This window comes from Asparagus officinalis, chromosome 1 (assembly GCF_001876935.1).
Source record: "Asparagus officinalis chromosome 1, Aspof.V1, whole genome shotgun sequence".
Lineage (NCBI taxonomy): Eukaryota > Viridiplantae > Streptophyta > Magnoliopsida > Asparagales > Asparagaceae > Asparagus > Asparagus officinalis.
The window spans coordinates 9,336,444-9,352,291 of NC_033794.1; the positions used below are offsets into that span (position 1 = coordinate 9,336,444).

A 15,848-nucleotide genomic window follows, 5' to 3' on the forward strand; every position below is an offset into this window, starting at 1 on the left:
CGGGGTAGCTCCGCCGAGCAGCGTCCATGAGCTGCTCGAGTGTCCTGTTTGTACTAATTCTATGTACCCTCCAATCCATCAGGTGATTTTAATTGTTTTTATTGAATTGAGGAGTTTTGGAATTAGGGCTTCGAATCTGTGTGTTCCTGATTTTAAAGTTCCTCTTTTTTTTCACCCTTGTTTTGGTGGATTGTGTATGGATTAGGCTCACTTAAATGTAGATTTTGGATCCTTTGATGATTGTGAGTGGGCGTCCCAATGGAATTAGATCCAGGGGTTTCAGATTTAGGGTTCCATTAGATTTGGATGAAGATGGTAATTGGTATCAGGTGTTTTGATGATTTGTGTGCCTTCCTTTGATGAGTTCGATCAATTCGAGGTTTGGTGACCTCTATTTGATATGCGAGTTTGGAAGCATTTGGTGACGCAGATGAGTGTTTCATTTGTTAATTTTCAGTATTCATTTGAAGCGGAGATATGAGGGATGGTGGCTTGTGTCCATTTGGTAAGGAAGGAAAAGATTTGAATGGGTATTGATGCATTGTGTTTGTGAGAGTCTTCATTTGTTAATATTCGTTTGAAGTAGGGATGTGAGGGGATGATAGCTTTTGTGCATCTGGTAGAGGAATTTTTTGTATTTGAATGGGTATTGATGCATTGTGCTTGTGAGAGTCTTTATGTTGGAGTGTTTCATTTGTTAATATTGGTTTGATTAGAGATGTGAGGAGATGATAGCTTTTGTGCATTTGGTGGAGGATTTTTTGGATTTGAATGGGTATCGATGCATTGTGCTTGTACTGGTCTTTATGTTGGAGTGTTTCATTTGTTAATATTGATCTGAAGTGGAGATGTGAGGGGGTGATAGCTCGTGTCCATTTGGTGAAGGAATTTTAGGATTTGAGTGGGTATTGATGCGTTATGTTTGCATCATTTTTTATGTTGGAGTGTTTATTTATTGGCATTCATTTAATGTGTAGATGTAAGGAATGACGGCTCGTGTCCGTTTGGTGAAGGAATTTAGGATTGAATGGGTATTATTGATGTATTGTCTTCGCAATCGCATCATTCTTTATGTTGGAGTGTTTTATTTGTTCGTGTTCATTTGAAGTGGAGATAAAGGAATGATGGCTCCTGTGCATTCGGTGAAGGAATGTAGGATGTGAATGGGTATTGATGCATTGTGTTTGTGTAACACTCTTTATGTTGGATTGTTTCATTTCTTAGTATTTCATTTGAAGTGGATATGAGGGATGATGGTTTGTGTGCATTTGATAAAGGAGTTTTAGGATTTGAATGGGTATTGTTGCATTGTGTTTGTATCACTCTTTATGTCAGAATTTTGGAGGTTTGGATTTAAAGATTTTTAAGATCTTTTGTTTGTTGATTACTTGTTAATGTGGACATGGAATTGGATAGTGATTTCAACATCTGTTGCAATGATCTGCATTCAATAGTGAAATTTGGTTTTTCTAGATAGTGATAAATTGGGTTACTCTTCACTCCATACACTGTCTTTTTTCCCCTTTTTATGTGGTTTTCTCCACAATTTTTAGTTTGTAGTGCATCTACTCTATCTAGAGTTTTGCAAAATGAATATACTGTTATGTGGGTTTGGATGCAAAATTTTGAGGGTTTTAAAGAGGTGAGAATGATATGACATATGAGCTACTTTATCACCCCCCTGTAATATAGCGTTTTGATCTTTTATAGGTCACCAATTTCCATGTTCTGAGAGTTTGTATTAGTTGGGTCTAATTTATATGTGAATTCAGAAGAATCTGATAATGTTGGTATCTGTTTCATTTGTTATATGCATATCGGTGAAATAAGGCAACTAGGTTAGAAGGGATACGAGGAAAGTTGCATAAAGTGCAATTTCCTTTGGGTGTTTGGCGGTTTTGAAGTTTTCTGGTCTTCCTGAGTAATATGTGGCTTTTCTTCTGGTTGGAGGTATATGGACTTTGCATCTTGTGGGATAAGGAATTGATATATGATGACTCTTACCCTGTGAGAAGCCTTATAAGGTTAGAGCAATGATGCTGAAATCAGGTCAAATAATTATTTTCTCTGGTTTGGTAGATAAAGCTTTTGTTTTGCGTGTTTAGAAGCATTTCAGAGTACGAGTCATCATGGCGACAATTTTACACACTCCTACAAGTTTTCGTCCATTTCAATACACTTGTTGCAATTTGCTGAGGAACTTATTTATGATTTTCTTTAAATGGACATTATTTAAACTTTAGGGAGATCTTACTTAATAGAAGTATGAAAGGTTTAACCAGTTAAACACATGTGCAACATTTTGTAAAATTTGAAGACATTTGCTTTTGGTTTTGAATGTCACTTAGGTGAAAAGAGAGTGTTCAATATTTATTCTTGTTATCTTTTTTCTTTCTAATCTAATTTTGTTTGTGCAGTGCCAAAATGGACACACACTCTGTTCAACTTGTAAAACTAGAGTACACAATCATTGCCCTACTTGTAGACAGGAACTTGGAGACATTCGATGTCTAGCATTGGAAAAGGTAGCAGAATCACTTGAGCTCCCTTGCAAATACTATTCTCTCGGCTGCCCCGAGATCTTTCCATACTACAGTAAGCTCAAGCATGAAACTCAGTGCAACTTTAGACCATATAACTGCCCCTATGCTGGGTCAGAATGCTCCACTGTAGGTGATATTCCTTTCTTGGTTACACATTTAAGAGATGATCACAAAGTGGACATGCACACTGGTTGCACCTTCAATCATCGGTATGTGAAGTCTAATCCAAGAGAGGTTGAAAATGCCACCTGGATGTTGACAGTAAGTCTGATTCTTCGACACCTGTTTTCGTAGACTCTTTCCTCTGTAAATTCACTTTCTATTATTGCGAATTGCCTACTGACTGCATCACCTGCTACATAATGAGCATAGTTATGTGTTAGCACTTGCAAAAACTGACTAACGAGAATTGGCAATTTGTCCTTGCTAGTTCCAATGAGGAAAACAATCTAGGAAAAGTAGAAAAAAATGAGTTCTGGTTTTGGATGTTTCCATCTTCATCCCTCTTAGGGATTGCGTGCATACTTGCTCCATGTATCTTTGACCATGAATCTTAGTGAATGTTGCTGCGTGCAGATTGGCTAAAAGAGCACACAATTCTTTTACATGTAGATATATGTGATATACACTTGCCACTGCATATATGGTATCAGGAATCAGGATCCATGGAGTTATGTGCCATCATGATCTTGTACATCAAAAATCTGTATGTTTATGAAGCACATTGTTTGTACAGATAGCAAACTATAATTAATCAATAGTTGTAAACATCATGATAAAGGAAAATTTTATGAGGCTTAGGAAGCAGCCATAATCATAGCCTAAATGTTTGCTTAACCTATCAGATATATGTGTCAGGTCACAGATATCAATGTGGATCATCCTGCTTGCTTCATGAATCAACATGTGTATGATTAAATATGTAGTTCATGGACAGATAGAAAACTAGCAATGATTTTAGTTGCAAGTGTTAAGGACAGATTGCAAGCTAGAATTAGATTTTAGTTGCAAGTGTTAAGGACAGATTGCAAGCTAGAATTAGTTTTACTTGCAAGTGTCAGGGACAAAAAAAAGCATAACTGTGAAGGTTGCAGTACCCACAGATTTGATCATTTAGATATTAGCGTAAATTTCACAAAACCATGCCCTTGTTGAACTATTGGAAGATCTCATAAATCATGTTAACGGGTGGTTGTGGAGTGATAAGTTTGGATCATGCGTTGATGTGGGAGAAAAAGACACAGGAACCAGGTGACATGTTTTGACTTACTCTACACGCTAACGTCGTTTATGATATTTTCAGTATTCCAGGGTGTTTTAATAGAATTTTGAAAATTCAAGGTTAGTTTGTTTGACTAAAGTTTAATGCGATCTATTGAAATGAATCCCTCACGAGTCATGATAAACGATTACTCCGTATCTTTTGATGGGGCTCCTAATGCCCTTTCTCTCTTTAGGTATTCAACTGTTTTGGAGAGTACTTCTGCCTTCATTTCGAGGCCTATCAACTAGGGATGGCCCCAGTATACATGGCATTTTTGAGATTCATGGGAGATGAGAACGATGCTAAGAATTACACATACAGCCTCGAGGTTGGGGCCAATGGTAGGAAACTCATATGGGAAGGCACCCCGAGGAGTATCAGAGACAGCCATCGCAAGGTTCGAGATAGCCATGATGGCCTCATAATACAGAGGAACATGGCACTGTTCTTTTCTGGGGGCGATAGAAAAGAGCTTAAGTTGAGGGTCACCGGAAGAATATGGAAGGGGCAGCAAAATCCTGAGTCAGGAGTTTGTATACCAAACCTTTGTAGCTAAATTCAGATGCACACATTGATCTAAGGCTTTGCAAATCTTCTGCCGATCAATCTTTTCTAGCCAAAGTGCATCTCGACTTGTAATTCTCTGTAACTTTGTAACTGTTCTATACGGATGTTGTCATGCCAAGAGTATCAGTGCTCTTGAATCTGCGTTAAGTAAATGTTTGGGTATACGTACATTTTTAATAAATTCGAGTCCTCTGTAGCCTTGAAATGTCTATAGAACGAAAATATAAAAAAAAAATCAGTCAAAAATCACATCACATGCAATTACAGTTCAACGACAGAAAAGACGAGAACACATTTATCAATCAATTGACGACTAAACTCACAATTTAAGTTTGCCATCCGATACGGTCATCAGTCTCTTCACCTTTCCCCGCTGCAACTCTATAAGCACTGTACATAGTGAGCTCTAGCGATTCAAGATGTTTCTATGCTAGCGAACTTTGTCGTAATAGCTAGAGAGGTATCAAAGTGACCACAGTGATAGCTAGAGAGGTATCAAAGTGACCACAGTGATAGCTCAGCAGGACCTCACACCGCTGAGCCCACCCTGTAGGCTAGTGAAGAAGCATTATATATAGCTGCATGCTCATTTGATCCGTAATCTACTTCAAAGTCACCGTTCATGAAGAATCCCGGGAAATGCAGAATACGAATTACCCTACTAAAATATGCAAAACATGACTACATGTGTACGCAAAAACCAAGCGACTTCGGTTCAGTCATTCAACGCCAGCGAACTTCCAGTATCTAGAAATGCCCAAACCAGCTAAAAAGTTACCCATGATATATTCACTGCTGAGTGCTGAGGCTACCTCTAACTACTCTAATTAAGTGTTCACTATAAGCTGTTGTATTTTTACCCTGCACATTTCAAGTGTGAGAGTCTCTTCGCCACAAGTCCATATAATTTCAAACCCACTAGAACAGTTTATTCAAGAATGTTGTTCTTGAGGAACATTCTTCACCTATAAGGCTATAACATGGACGTGTTACAAACATTTCCATTGAGATATCAAACCTTTTTCAGAACTTCATTTCCACAAAAGTAATTGAGGACGCATAAAATCAGATCAAATGTTTCTTTTTTACACAAGTGATTCAGGGTGCATGAATCTCATGAATGGAAGTTTATTTCTTTTTATCCAAAAAAAGGGGGTTTAACAGTAAGGGCCTTGCATGCGGGAGGCGCTACAGGTACACCCTTAGGCACACCACCAACCACGCTCCCCCCTATTGCTATAGTGCAGCGGCCTCACATGTGATTTTTTTAATAAAAATTATATGTGGGGCCGATGTACTGTACTAAGAGGGGGGAGTGTGGTTGGTGGTGTGCCTAAGAGTGTGCCTCTATCATTTTCCCTTGCATATATAGCACATATTATCTAGAAAATATTGAACAACCAATTGCTAATTAAAGAGTCATCTCTGTTCAGGGTCATCAAATAATACCAATATATATGTTTATAAATGAGAAGAAGGATAAAGAACTGAACTAGCTGTAATCTCATCCAATAGGGGAAACCAAAGAATCCTTGAAAGTTCTCCCTGAGCAAAACCCTAGAAGAAAAATGTGAAACATTCAGCCATTGAATTTTCTTGCAAAATTTTAAGAGAACAAGGGAAAGTATGCGAAAAGAGTAGAGGTAAAGTTTTGCATATCAATTTAAAATCCTTTTGTAAAATCTAATGACTAATCAAGTAATAAAAGCTCAAATAAACCACAAATTCTCATTGAAAAAAGTTAAGTGAAAGAAGAGGATCATGAGCTCAATGTGTAATCACAAAATGCAAATAGATTAAAGACTAATTAAACCTTTGAACGAAGAATGACTTCTCGTTTGGCAACGGGTTAAGAGAAGAGTTAAGGGAGTTTAAACCGTCCCTAACCATCCAAACAGGTTAATTTAGCCAACGGGTTAATGAAGGGTTAAAATTAATTAATTCCTCAAAAGGAGGATTAAAAGTTACTCCTTTTGAAAATAAGAAATAAAACTTAAAAAAAGAATATAATTTAGAATATTTATGGCAATTAATATTCCTAACCGTTGCCAAACATAGAAAATTTAATCCTTCATCTTGACAAATTCAAACGAAATTAAATAATTATTTTTAACCTCTCGTAAAGGGTTAACTAAGTTGGTCTTTCCTCTTAACCTCTCTTTTAACCCCTTGTTAAACGACACTTAGATTTAGCTTAGTATTGAAACATGTTCTTTGATCAGTGATTTCCTACTATTTTTCCCGAACTTGCTTGCTAGAGTTTGGACAACAAAACTCTTGAAAAATGTAGTTTTCTCGGCATTAGTCCCTTACATCCTCAATATTTTAAATTAGCCTCTCAAAATTTTGAAAATCTTATTAGGCGCCCCAGTTCTCTTAGGGGGTGTTAGTCAATTGTGACATTTTCATGTAAAATGGGATAATTATTAAAGTGGAATAATATTTCGCTAGTGGGATATTTTAGTGGGATAACTAGGAACAATTTTGTGAAGCAGGATATTTTGATAAAATAACGTGAGATAAATTTTTATAATCATGAAGTATATATTTATGCATTTTGAAGATATAAATAATATTTATGTATTTTAAACTTACTATTATTAATTGATAATTGCTTACAAGAATGTTCGCTACTATTAAATAACTTTTGGTTAGACTATAAGATATTGACAATTATTATTATGATGATGGTCTAATGATGGTGATAACCATAACAGGAAATAAGTAAAAGAAAAAAATAAAAAATAACAAAATAAATACGAGTTCTAGTTTTTTACCACATAGTTCCAAGCTAAAACTTGGAATAATTTGAGAGACTAGAACTCTCATTTTTGTATAGAAAAATAAAAAAAGTGGGATAATTTTGTACAATTATCCCAATTTTAGTTTTGTTAAAGTTCTGCTTGACTAACACTGTAAAATTTTATTCTAGTTTTAGTTCTATGTGACTAACACCTTAAAATTTTGTTCTAGGTTTAGTTCTATGTGACTAACACCTTAAAATTTTATCCCACAGATTATCCCAGTTCTAATTTTAAGTTCTAGGTGACTAACTTGTTTCAAAATTTGGTTAATTGGATTGTTAGTCTCTATATGTACCTCCTAATAGAACATTTGTATCTATGTTTAGTTGTTTGGATGACTAGTCATGTAATTAAATGCCAATTGAATCACTAGTCACTTCTAATGTCTTTTGTCAAATTTAAGTTGTATATTTTTATTCATTATAAAGCAATGCAACTTAATCAAAACGTCACAAGTTAATATTTTCATGAACAAACTGCCAAATGCAATATAATTATGAAATACAAGTTATCCAACATGACATAAATTTTTATTTCCATAAATGATCAAGATAACATATAAGAATAAATCTGTTATGTCAATGATCAAGAATTTCTTTTTGTACCTTGTCATTGAAATCCATTATGTCAATTTATGAAAAGCATTAGAACTAACAATCCAATTAGTATGTAATTTAATAACCAGTCATTGAAACAATTAAAACATTAACATGAAGGTCTAATTAGAATATAAATATAGTGACTAATGATCTAATTAACCCTTCAAATTATCCCCTCAAATTATTAAAATCTATTAGGTTCTTAATTTCTATAAGTTGTTTCAAATTAATTCCTCCGATTAAGAATAATAGTAGCAACGTATAAGATTTGGAGAATTGATGGTAGTTTCAATGACTTGAGGACTAATTTTAAGGTTAAATTGCACAAAAATATCACAAAGTTTCTCATTTTAACAATTAAATACTGTAAGTTACATTTTGGTTTAAAAATACCATAAAGTTTTTTAAAATTTACATGTTTTATCGTCGATAATGTAAGTAAGTATCATATGGAAATATTTGGGTGAAACTTTCCACATTTACATGATCAATGGTACCAACATGCAAATTTTAGAAACTTTATAGTATTTTGTAGTGCCAAAATGCAACTTGTGGTATTTAATTATTAAAACTGGAAACTTCACAGTATTGTGTGCAATCAGCATGTTCATCGTGGTCCTCGTTGTTGTTTGTTCGTTGGAAATTCAAATTCGTTCAATATTCCCAAATCACAAAACATATTTATTGTTTTCATGCGTGGTTGTAGGTAAATATTAATCCAGAAATTGAGAGCAAGCTAATTTCAAATCGGCAGCCATTTTCTAAATTTCTGATTACGGGTTTAAATATCCAGACCCGCTAACCCGTTGTGGAGCCGATACGGATCTGGCCCAATCAATTATTAACCCCTAGGCGAAGGCACCCAGAATATTCCAACGAATATTATAATATTCCCAGAGGATCTCCTTTGTATCGTGAAGGCTAAGAAAACAAATTTGGCCAATTATTTCTACGTATCATTCTCCCTTCTATATTTGTTGTTCATTAGTTATTATTTGCTCCTCCTTTCGAATCTCCCAACCAAGAGATGAGCAAAGCCAAGGTTAAAGGCTGAGGTCAGTTCTTCTTGCTCTTCTCTCTTCTAATTTCTCTTTATTTTGTTATTTCTTGCTTTGCTATATATAGGAGTTTTAAGAGTCTATGTCTTGTCTTGATCATTTTCATGGGGTAGAAGTGGAAGCTTAAGATAAATCAGTTTGATATTCTTCCTATTAAATGGATCAAATATTATCATCATATACTTGATTTATTTGCTTATTAAGCATTGGTCTATTTTATATTTGGGTTTTTTTTCTCTCCAGGAAACCACTTTAAAAATAGGGTGTTTATACAGAAATCACATTTCATTTTTAATTTATAATCTTAAAAGATTTTTATTGCAATCAACCACCTCTGGTCAAAATTTCACTAAAATCAAAGACAACAGTCAAATTTTCACTAAAATCAAAGACAAGCTTACAAAATTCAAGTTTAGACTGCGCTGTTAGTTGTACCCTAAATAAGATCTAAATACACAAAGAACCACGTGACTTGAGTTGTTAAGGGTAATTTTTTTTTTTAGTAAATGTGATTGTGTGGTGGTTAATTACAACAAGACTTTAAAGATGGTTTATATATAAATTAAAAATAAAAAATAATTTCTTTATCTTTTATACACCAAGAGACCTCTGAGGGAAAAAGGGGAAAACATTTATGAAACCCATGAAATCATAGCATTTTGCCCTCACACAATATACACCACCAAGAGACCTCTGAGGGATAAAATCAAACCAAACTATGGTTAGTTGAACACAATCATGCATGGCCCATATTAAGAAACAATCAATCACTTATATTTTGGTGCTTGTCTACAAAAAACAGCTTTCAATTTTTTTCCCCCAACCATTTTAACTTTTTTTTGGCTCGTTAACTTGTAAATTCCCAAAGAAGCACGCTTGTGCAAACGAAGGTAGAAACAAAAGGAGAGCAGGTCCAATTATAAATACTAGTGTGAACACCGTGCAAAGCACAACATACAGTACATCATTTTTTTCCGCTACAATAATCCCGGTTGTAAATGCTACAATAATATTTTGCATTTTTTGGATTACTACACTATCCCGCTCTGCTATAGGTTTTTCAAAAATGCTACAATATTCCAATGTACTAAGTAACATTTTTCAAAAAAACAACATAGATCTTGTTCCTGTTTTACTACAGTAATGCTACTGTAACATGAATAGTGAATTTTGGGTTCTCCCATTTGTACAGAGGAATAGATACACCTGGTACAACTTTGTAATCATATGATAGTACAAATCTCTGTTGGAAAATTTGTAGACCAACAATAAATAGCTGTTGGAGTACATCACAACAGGAGTTTTCCAAGTTTTATGTACTCATGCAGTTGCCTCTGTAAGACTATTGCCTTTTCTCCTTCATAGGCAAATGTCCAGCCCCTGTAGCATTCACTTGTTATTCTTTATAACAAATTTTGCGAACTATTTCCATAATCCTGCAAAAACCAGTAGGAGTTTGCATGTTCATTAAAATGTCAGCTTACAAATTTGAGATTCTCGAGTATATGAATGGAAGAATACCTTATTAGCTGGAGGCTGACACTCTGACTGGCTTAGCCGCCGTCGCAATAGTCTTCAAGTGTTTGAAGCCCATTACAAATACTCCTATAATGTAAAGGAAGCTGAATTGTAACTTTCCTAGTAAATTACAGAAACTTGCAACATAATTTGCTCCCTCACTAGTCCTACTAATATTCACTGCCATTGATGTCCCTTCCATAGCCCATCCTGATTGAAGGTGACTTTTATGAGCTCTGAACCCCATTTTTCCAGGGAAAAAAGGTACTAAATTGTTGTTCTATACTCACCAGATTTTGTCTGGATTAAATTTGTCCAGTCCTCTGGCCTAAGCTTTGATTTTGTTGCTTTTATCAACGCCATCAAAGCTTGATTAACCTGAACACATGTATATAATTAGTTATGTTAGAGACGTTTACATAAAAAATATTGACGCCTTTGCCCTCTCTGTGAACTGTGTTCATGATTTCAACTATAAATCTTTCGCTTCTTTTCCTGGTTCTGGTTTGATCAGAGGACCTACATTATAGAAAACTTGAACTTTTGATCTCTAATTTATTCTCTATGTTTTCGCTTGATTAAGTTTGATGAAAACTGGAGGCAGTACATGTATGTTTATCTATATTCCTCTTGTATTATAATGTCATTTGTGTCGCATTCAGAAAGTATTCAGTTATGAAATTTTAGCATCTCTTGTATATTATAATATCATTTGTGTCACAATCAGAAAGTATTAGGTCATGAAAATTTAGCGTCTCCCTAAGAATATTGTGTTGTATCCATGTTCCCATTTTTCTAATTCGCATCTTAGCCAAGGACCCATGAATTTCAAGATTCTGATCTCGATATATGATATATGATATATGATAATTTCCACTGTTTATAATTATTTCTCATGCTTGAGCCAACCTGACCGAACAACAAAAAGAAATAAACAGTCAAACTATATCTGTTCATCGTAGTAATAAATTACTTATTGCATTAATTCCCACAATGTTAACAAAATAGTTGGAGGGAAAATGGGTTGAATTCTCAAAAGTGTACGAGTTTCAAAACTGTTATCATTTTTCCTGGATACTGTCATTTTATTTCTGGGAAAAGCTATCCTCTTTTCAAAGCCTAAATTTAAACATACTAAATATCACGGAAAACTAATAATTTAGAAAACTTACCTCATGAGGTCTTTCGTGGCTCACTAAATGTCCTCCGTGGAGTTCTACCAATCTTGCAGCAGGTTGCAAGTTCTCAGCTAGCTTCCTTGCATGATATAATTGAGCAATGATATCATACCTGTCAAAATTATGAATAATAAAGATAAATTTTCCTTTTCAATGTTATAAATAGCATAACATAACATCACAAGAATGTGTGAGTCGCTGAGGAAAAAATTCCTACAGATGGCCCTTTATATAAAACACATATGGAGGTACCCCTCAGCACAAATCATAAAGTTGGATGATAAATAATAAGTTCCTCCCTAAATATAATTTCTAAAGAGGATCCTCTGTAGGAGTTTTTTTTCTTAGGGGAGGAGGAAAGTTACAAACTAACACCTGCCATGGATAACTGATATCAGAAACCCCGCTGAACGTATTGTATCAAGTTCTTTTGATGTAAGTTTATGTGTCCAACATGCACTAACTTGACCTTCAAATCCACAGCTCGACTGCATCCCCGATGATGTTATGGCTTTAACATATTCCTGGATTAAAAAAAACGTTTCATTTTCCGAGACATCTTTTAACTTCTGTCTGTTTTAATGTTTTCATATATTAACCAATTAATGATTCAGGTTGATGATGATGCCAACATGATGCCATCGTTATTACACAGCAAAAGAATGATGATAATAATAATGCACAGATCTTTTTATTAAGAAAAATAATAATGCATGAGCCATATGTTAGCTTAATGGGCCTCACTTGATGGAGAATTTCCCTTCTTGTGCTTGAACCAACTTCTTCTTCGAGATATTCCTGCAGATTGACATAAAAGCACTACTTGAACATATTCACCTCAAAAACCATGGAACTTGTATGACGATTCGATAAAAAGAATCATCAAAATTATCCTCTTTATTAAACTTGCCATGCAACAAACAAAAAAAAATTAAAGTAGAGATATATTTATCTACTGACCTTTGTATAATGAGTTTCCAGGTCAACCGCAGCTCTTTGTTCAGGAGTCTTTGCTCTTAGAAAACGGTAGACGAGGGACAACATCTGGCGGTCTAACTGCAGAAAAACACAAATGAAGGATAACAGAGTGAATTTACAGTTAAAAACAATAAAAAAAGAAGAAATTTAGCGATAAAATATACACTTAATGTTGAAGCTATAGTTCTGAGTTTATAGTAATAATGTGAAGGTAGTAAAGGAATGTCCAGAATCTTCCATCAACCAAATAGCAGAGAACTGGCAGAAAAAGGGGAAAAAATTTCTCAAATGACCAAACTATTGGCACTTCGCTGAAAACGATTCTAGAATTATCCATGAGAGTGATAAAGAAAGGAAAATCACCTTAAACACATCAATTGGGGTACTAGTGAACCGACAGATTGCTTCCAGAACTATCAGCATTACAATCGTTCCTGGCCAACTTATCAAAGCATCTTCACGTTGTTTACGAAAATCCTTTTAGAAACATCCTAGATTGTATTTAATAACTGGCAATAGCACAGAAATAGGACTTTCTATCTATAAGCATATGAACCGTGCGACCACATTTGGGGCAATTTTCAACAAATAATTTATCCGCAAAAGCTTGTGAACAAGATAATCTAAATAGAGGCTCGAGCAAGATAGAAAAGTTGACTATGGTCTGCATCAATCAAAAAGCTACCAAAGCATGAAGGCTTGATACATAGCTTCATGTCAACCCTGACAACATTTGAATACAACTTTTAGAAGTTGGCATCACATCTATTGATCAATGAGATTCTTCTCGCGAGTCTTCTGAGGCTCCACCGGGATCGGCATTCAAATATGATTATGACTCGTATAATTCAGCTACCAATTTGAACTACTTCAGTCAATGTTGAATTAACTCAACATCGAAAAGGGCTCCTCAAAGCAAAGGACAGCTCGAATACTAGGAGGAAATAGGCTTATAAATATCCCCTGGAGAAAATGCTCTGAAGCATTGAATTAAAAATCATTTGAGAACTCCTTAGGGAGATTTTTCTACTTTATAAGACATCCCCAATACGAGAATATTTTCTAACCATCCAGTGAGTGCAGGAAAGCTGTTGAACCACGGAGATTTTTCATGTTTGTTTGTCTGTTTTCTTTGTCATCCATGGTGTTTAATTACATCGTCAAACTTCTATAAAGAAGTGATGACACTTTGTGCTTATAAAAGGTCAAAGTAAAGATGCGATCTAAAGTATTGTAACAGAAACTAGCTGCATTTAAGCAATCAACGATCTTAGAGGCATATCATCGGTATCATTTCAATTAGCTTATTTAAGTTAATCACCTTGGGAAAGCACTGAAACCCACCCCCAGTGGCGTTGAGCAAGGCCAAAGAGTGTAATCTCTCAGGTGCAATCGCTGCCAATTTGCAAGCAATCATAGAACCTGTTTTTATATAAAATCATCAGAGGACGATTCCAAATATGTTAACAGAAGATCAAAGACTTTGTCACGTGGTAACTTTAGAAAATTCAAGTCTTTTATAAAGTCTCAACACCACAGTTATCTCAATGAGCAAAATTAATAAAAAGACAGAAAACAAGAGGGAATAATACTGACCCATGGAGTGACCAAAAACATGAGATTTACTCCAATGCAAATGATCCAACAAGGCCAATGCATCTTTTGCCATGATGGTCGTCCTGAAACCATCAAATGTAACGAATCAATTTCCACAATTATGTATTGTGCGAATAATGATAATCTCAAACTTACCCAAAAACTATCTTCCTTTTAAGAATAAGAACCTCATTTTACATAGAGCAGCAATTTTCTTAGTTGTAGAGGCTTTACCACAATACATATTGTGTGCGCTGACAGTTTTGTCCCAATAATATATTTTTTCGGTTAGGTTGTAAAATTAACAAAATAGATCAACGGATTTGAGATAAGACATACTTTGTCGTAATTTTCATGATCGGTCGTCGTGATCAATAACATAATATGCAATTTCCATAACTAGGTATTGCCTGAATAATGATATCTCAGACTTCAGCATATGTTGATGATTTTTGCCCAATCATGCTTTAGCATAATTATGTATTTGCTTGAATAAGGATATCTCAGATTCACCAAAAGACTTATCTGGCATAGGAAAGACAAAATGACAACATGATCCTCAAAATTTGGGGAGAACAACTTTCCCAATTCGTAAATCACAAAAGATTTGGTGGGCATTGATAGTTTTTGTCCCGATAACATATATTTCCCCAATTAGCTTCTAAAACTAACAAAATTAATTGCAGGATCCGGTCAACCCCTTGATCTGTGGGCCCCACGCCTCATGGGTCGCCGCCAGTCCTGAGCCCAAAAAAAATAATAATAAACTCATAAATTCTTCATCAAAATCGAAGCTTTCAGAGGAAAGCGAATAGCTTTTCTCGATTTGATTACCGATGATGAGAAGGACCTTGGTGTTGCCATGGCCGTATCTCCTGTAGAAAATCTTTGTTCCGCTGCTCAAGTAGCAGTAAGGCATCTTTATTCTCCTCAAAACTTTAGCTCAAAACGAATAATTATCTAATTAATTTTGTAACTTCGTAAAATAATTGTTTTTGTGAAGGAAATGGGAAGGATGAGATTGAGAACGGAGTTAATATACAGAGAGAGAGAGCGAGGAGGAGGAGGAGGAGGAGGTGAGGTACACGTGGGTGGATGTGAACGCGATAGGAGCCACGTCAGATGGCCGGTGGTGGGAAAAATTGGCAGGCGGGAAGGGATGGAGTCAAAGTTGGAGGTCAATGTCGACTTTGTCTTCCGTTGCTTTAGTCAGACTCCTGACTAAAATAGAGATTTTCATAAGTTTTTTTTAAATATAAAAAAAAATATTTACCACCGCTATAGTTCTATTCACCACCAGTGATCCAGAGAGTTGGTAGATTTCAATCATGATCTTGGGTTTGATTCTAATAAGTTGGGTTTTAAGAACTAAAAGAAAATAAACACTGGACTTTCAGACTTAATACCCGCTCTTTTGGACACATACAACAACAGTTTTTAGTGTAATGGAAACTTGATAACGATCCAATAATTATTTTATCCTCCCGCCACCATCATCTATTGAAGGAAATAAAATAATCATCATGTAGACCCTTAATAAGTCGCATCGCTACCTACACAATAAGCCCATAATTGCTTAATACGGTAGAAAAATTGACAAAAGGAAAGACAAGTTGTTGAATCCTATCCATAAAAAAAGAGAACATATTTCTAATTTGACAATTAGATGTGAAATTGCAAAACGATTCTACAGACCAGGACGTTGATAGCCATCAGGCCCGTATCTCATCTCACATTAACAAA

General features: G+C 35.1%; 2 protein-coding genes across 4 annotated transcripts in view; one reads left to right on the forward strand and one right to left on the reverse strand.

The window, feature by feature from the left end:
• Positions 1-4,413, forward strand: part of LOC109848758 (E3 ubiquitin-protein ligase SINAT5-like) — a 4,658-nt gene extending 245 nt beyond the window's left edge. The window contains 3 exon segments of the mRNA XM_020418414.1: positions 1-82; positions 2,418-2,804; positions 4,001-4,413. The exon segment at positions 1-82 is cut by the window's left edge and continues 48 nt beyond it. Coding sequence (XP_020274003.1) covers positions 1-82; positions 2,418-2,804; positions 4,001-4,363 — 832 coding nt within the window. The 3' untranslated portion in view covers positions 4,364-4,413.
• LOC109848766 (putative aminoacrylate hydrolase RutD) lies at positions 10,044-14,683 on the reverse strand. 3 transcript variants are annotated; one of them, XM_020418434.1, is made up of 9 exons: positions 14,106-14,681; positions 13,831-13,931; positions 12,492-12,587; positions 12,276-12,329; positions 11,907-12,055; positions 11,526-11,643; positions 10,644-10,731; positions 10,357-10,440; positions 10,044-10,271 (listed from the first exon to the last, which is right to left on the reverse strand). In XM_020418434.1, exons 1-8 carry the CDS (start codon positions 14,176-14,178, stop codon positions 10,361-10,363), a joined length of 759 nt encoding a protein of 252 aa, XP_020274023.1. In that variant the 5' UTR covers positions 14,179-14,681; the 3' UTR covers positions 10,044-10,271; positions 10,357-10,360. The 3 variants fall into 3 exon arrangements, 2 of the variants coding, with proteins under 2 accessions (XP_020274023.1, XP_020274014.1); XM_020418425.1 differs by having other exon boundaries at positions 10,357-10,563; positions 14,106-14,680; XR_002248878.1 differs by lacking the exon at positions 10,644-10,731 and having other exon boundaries at positions 14,106-14,683.

Bases quoted from the DNA above. Each gene is read 5' to 3' on its own strand.
- LOC109848766 (XM_020418425.1), bottom strand. From the start codon at position 14,178: ATGGCAAAAGATGCATTGGCCTTGTTGGATCATTTGCATTGGAGTAAA. The intron at 12,588-13,830 runs GTGATTAACTTA...GTTTTTCTGCAG, and splicing joins GGTTTCAGTGCTTTCCCAAG to TTAGACCGCCAGATGTTGTC. The intron at 10,564-10,643 runs GTGAGTATAGAA...ACCTTCAATCAG, and splicing joins TTTAATCCAGACAAAATCTG to GATGGGCTATGGAAGGGACA.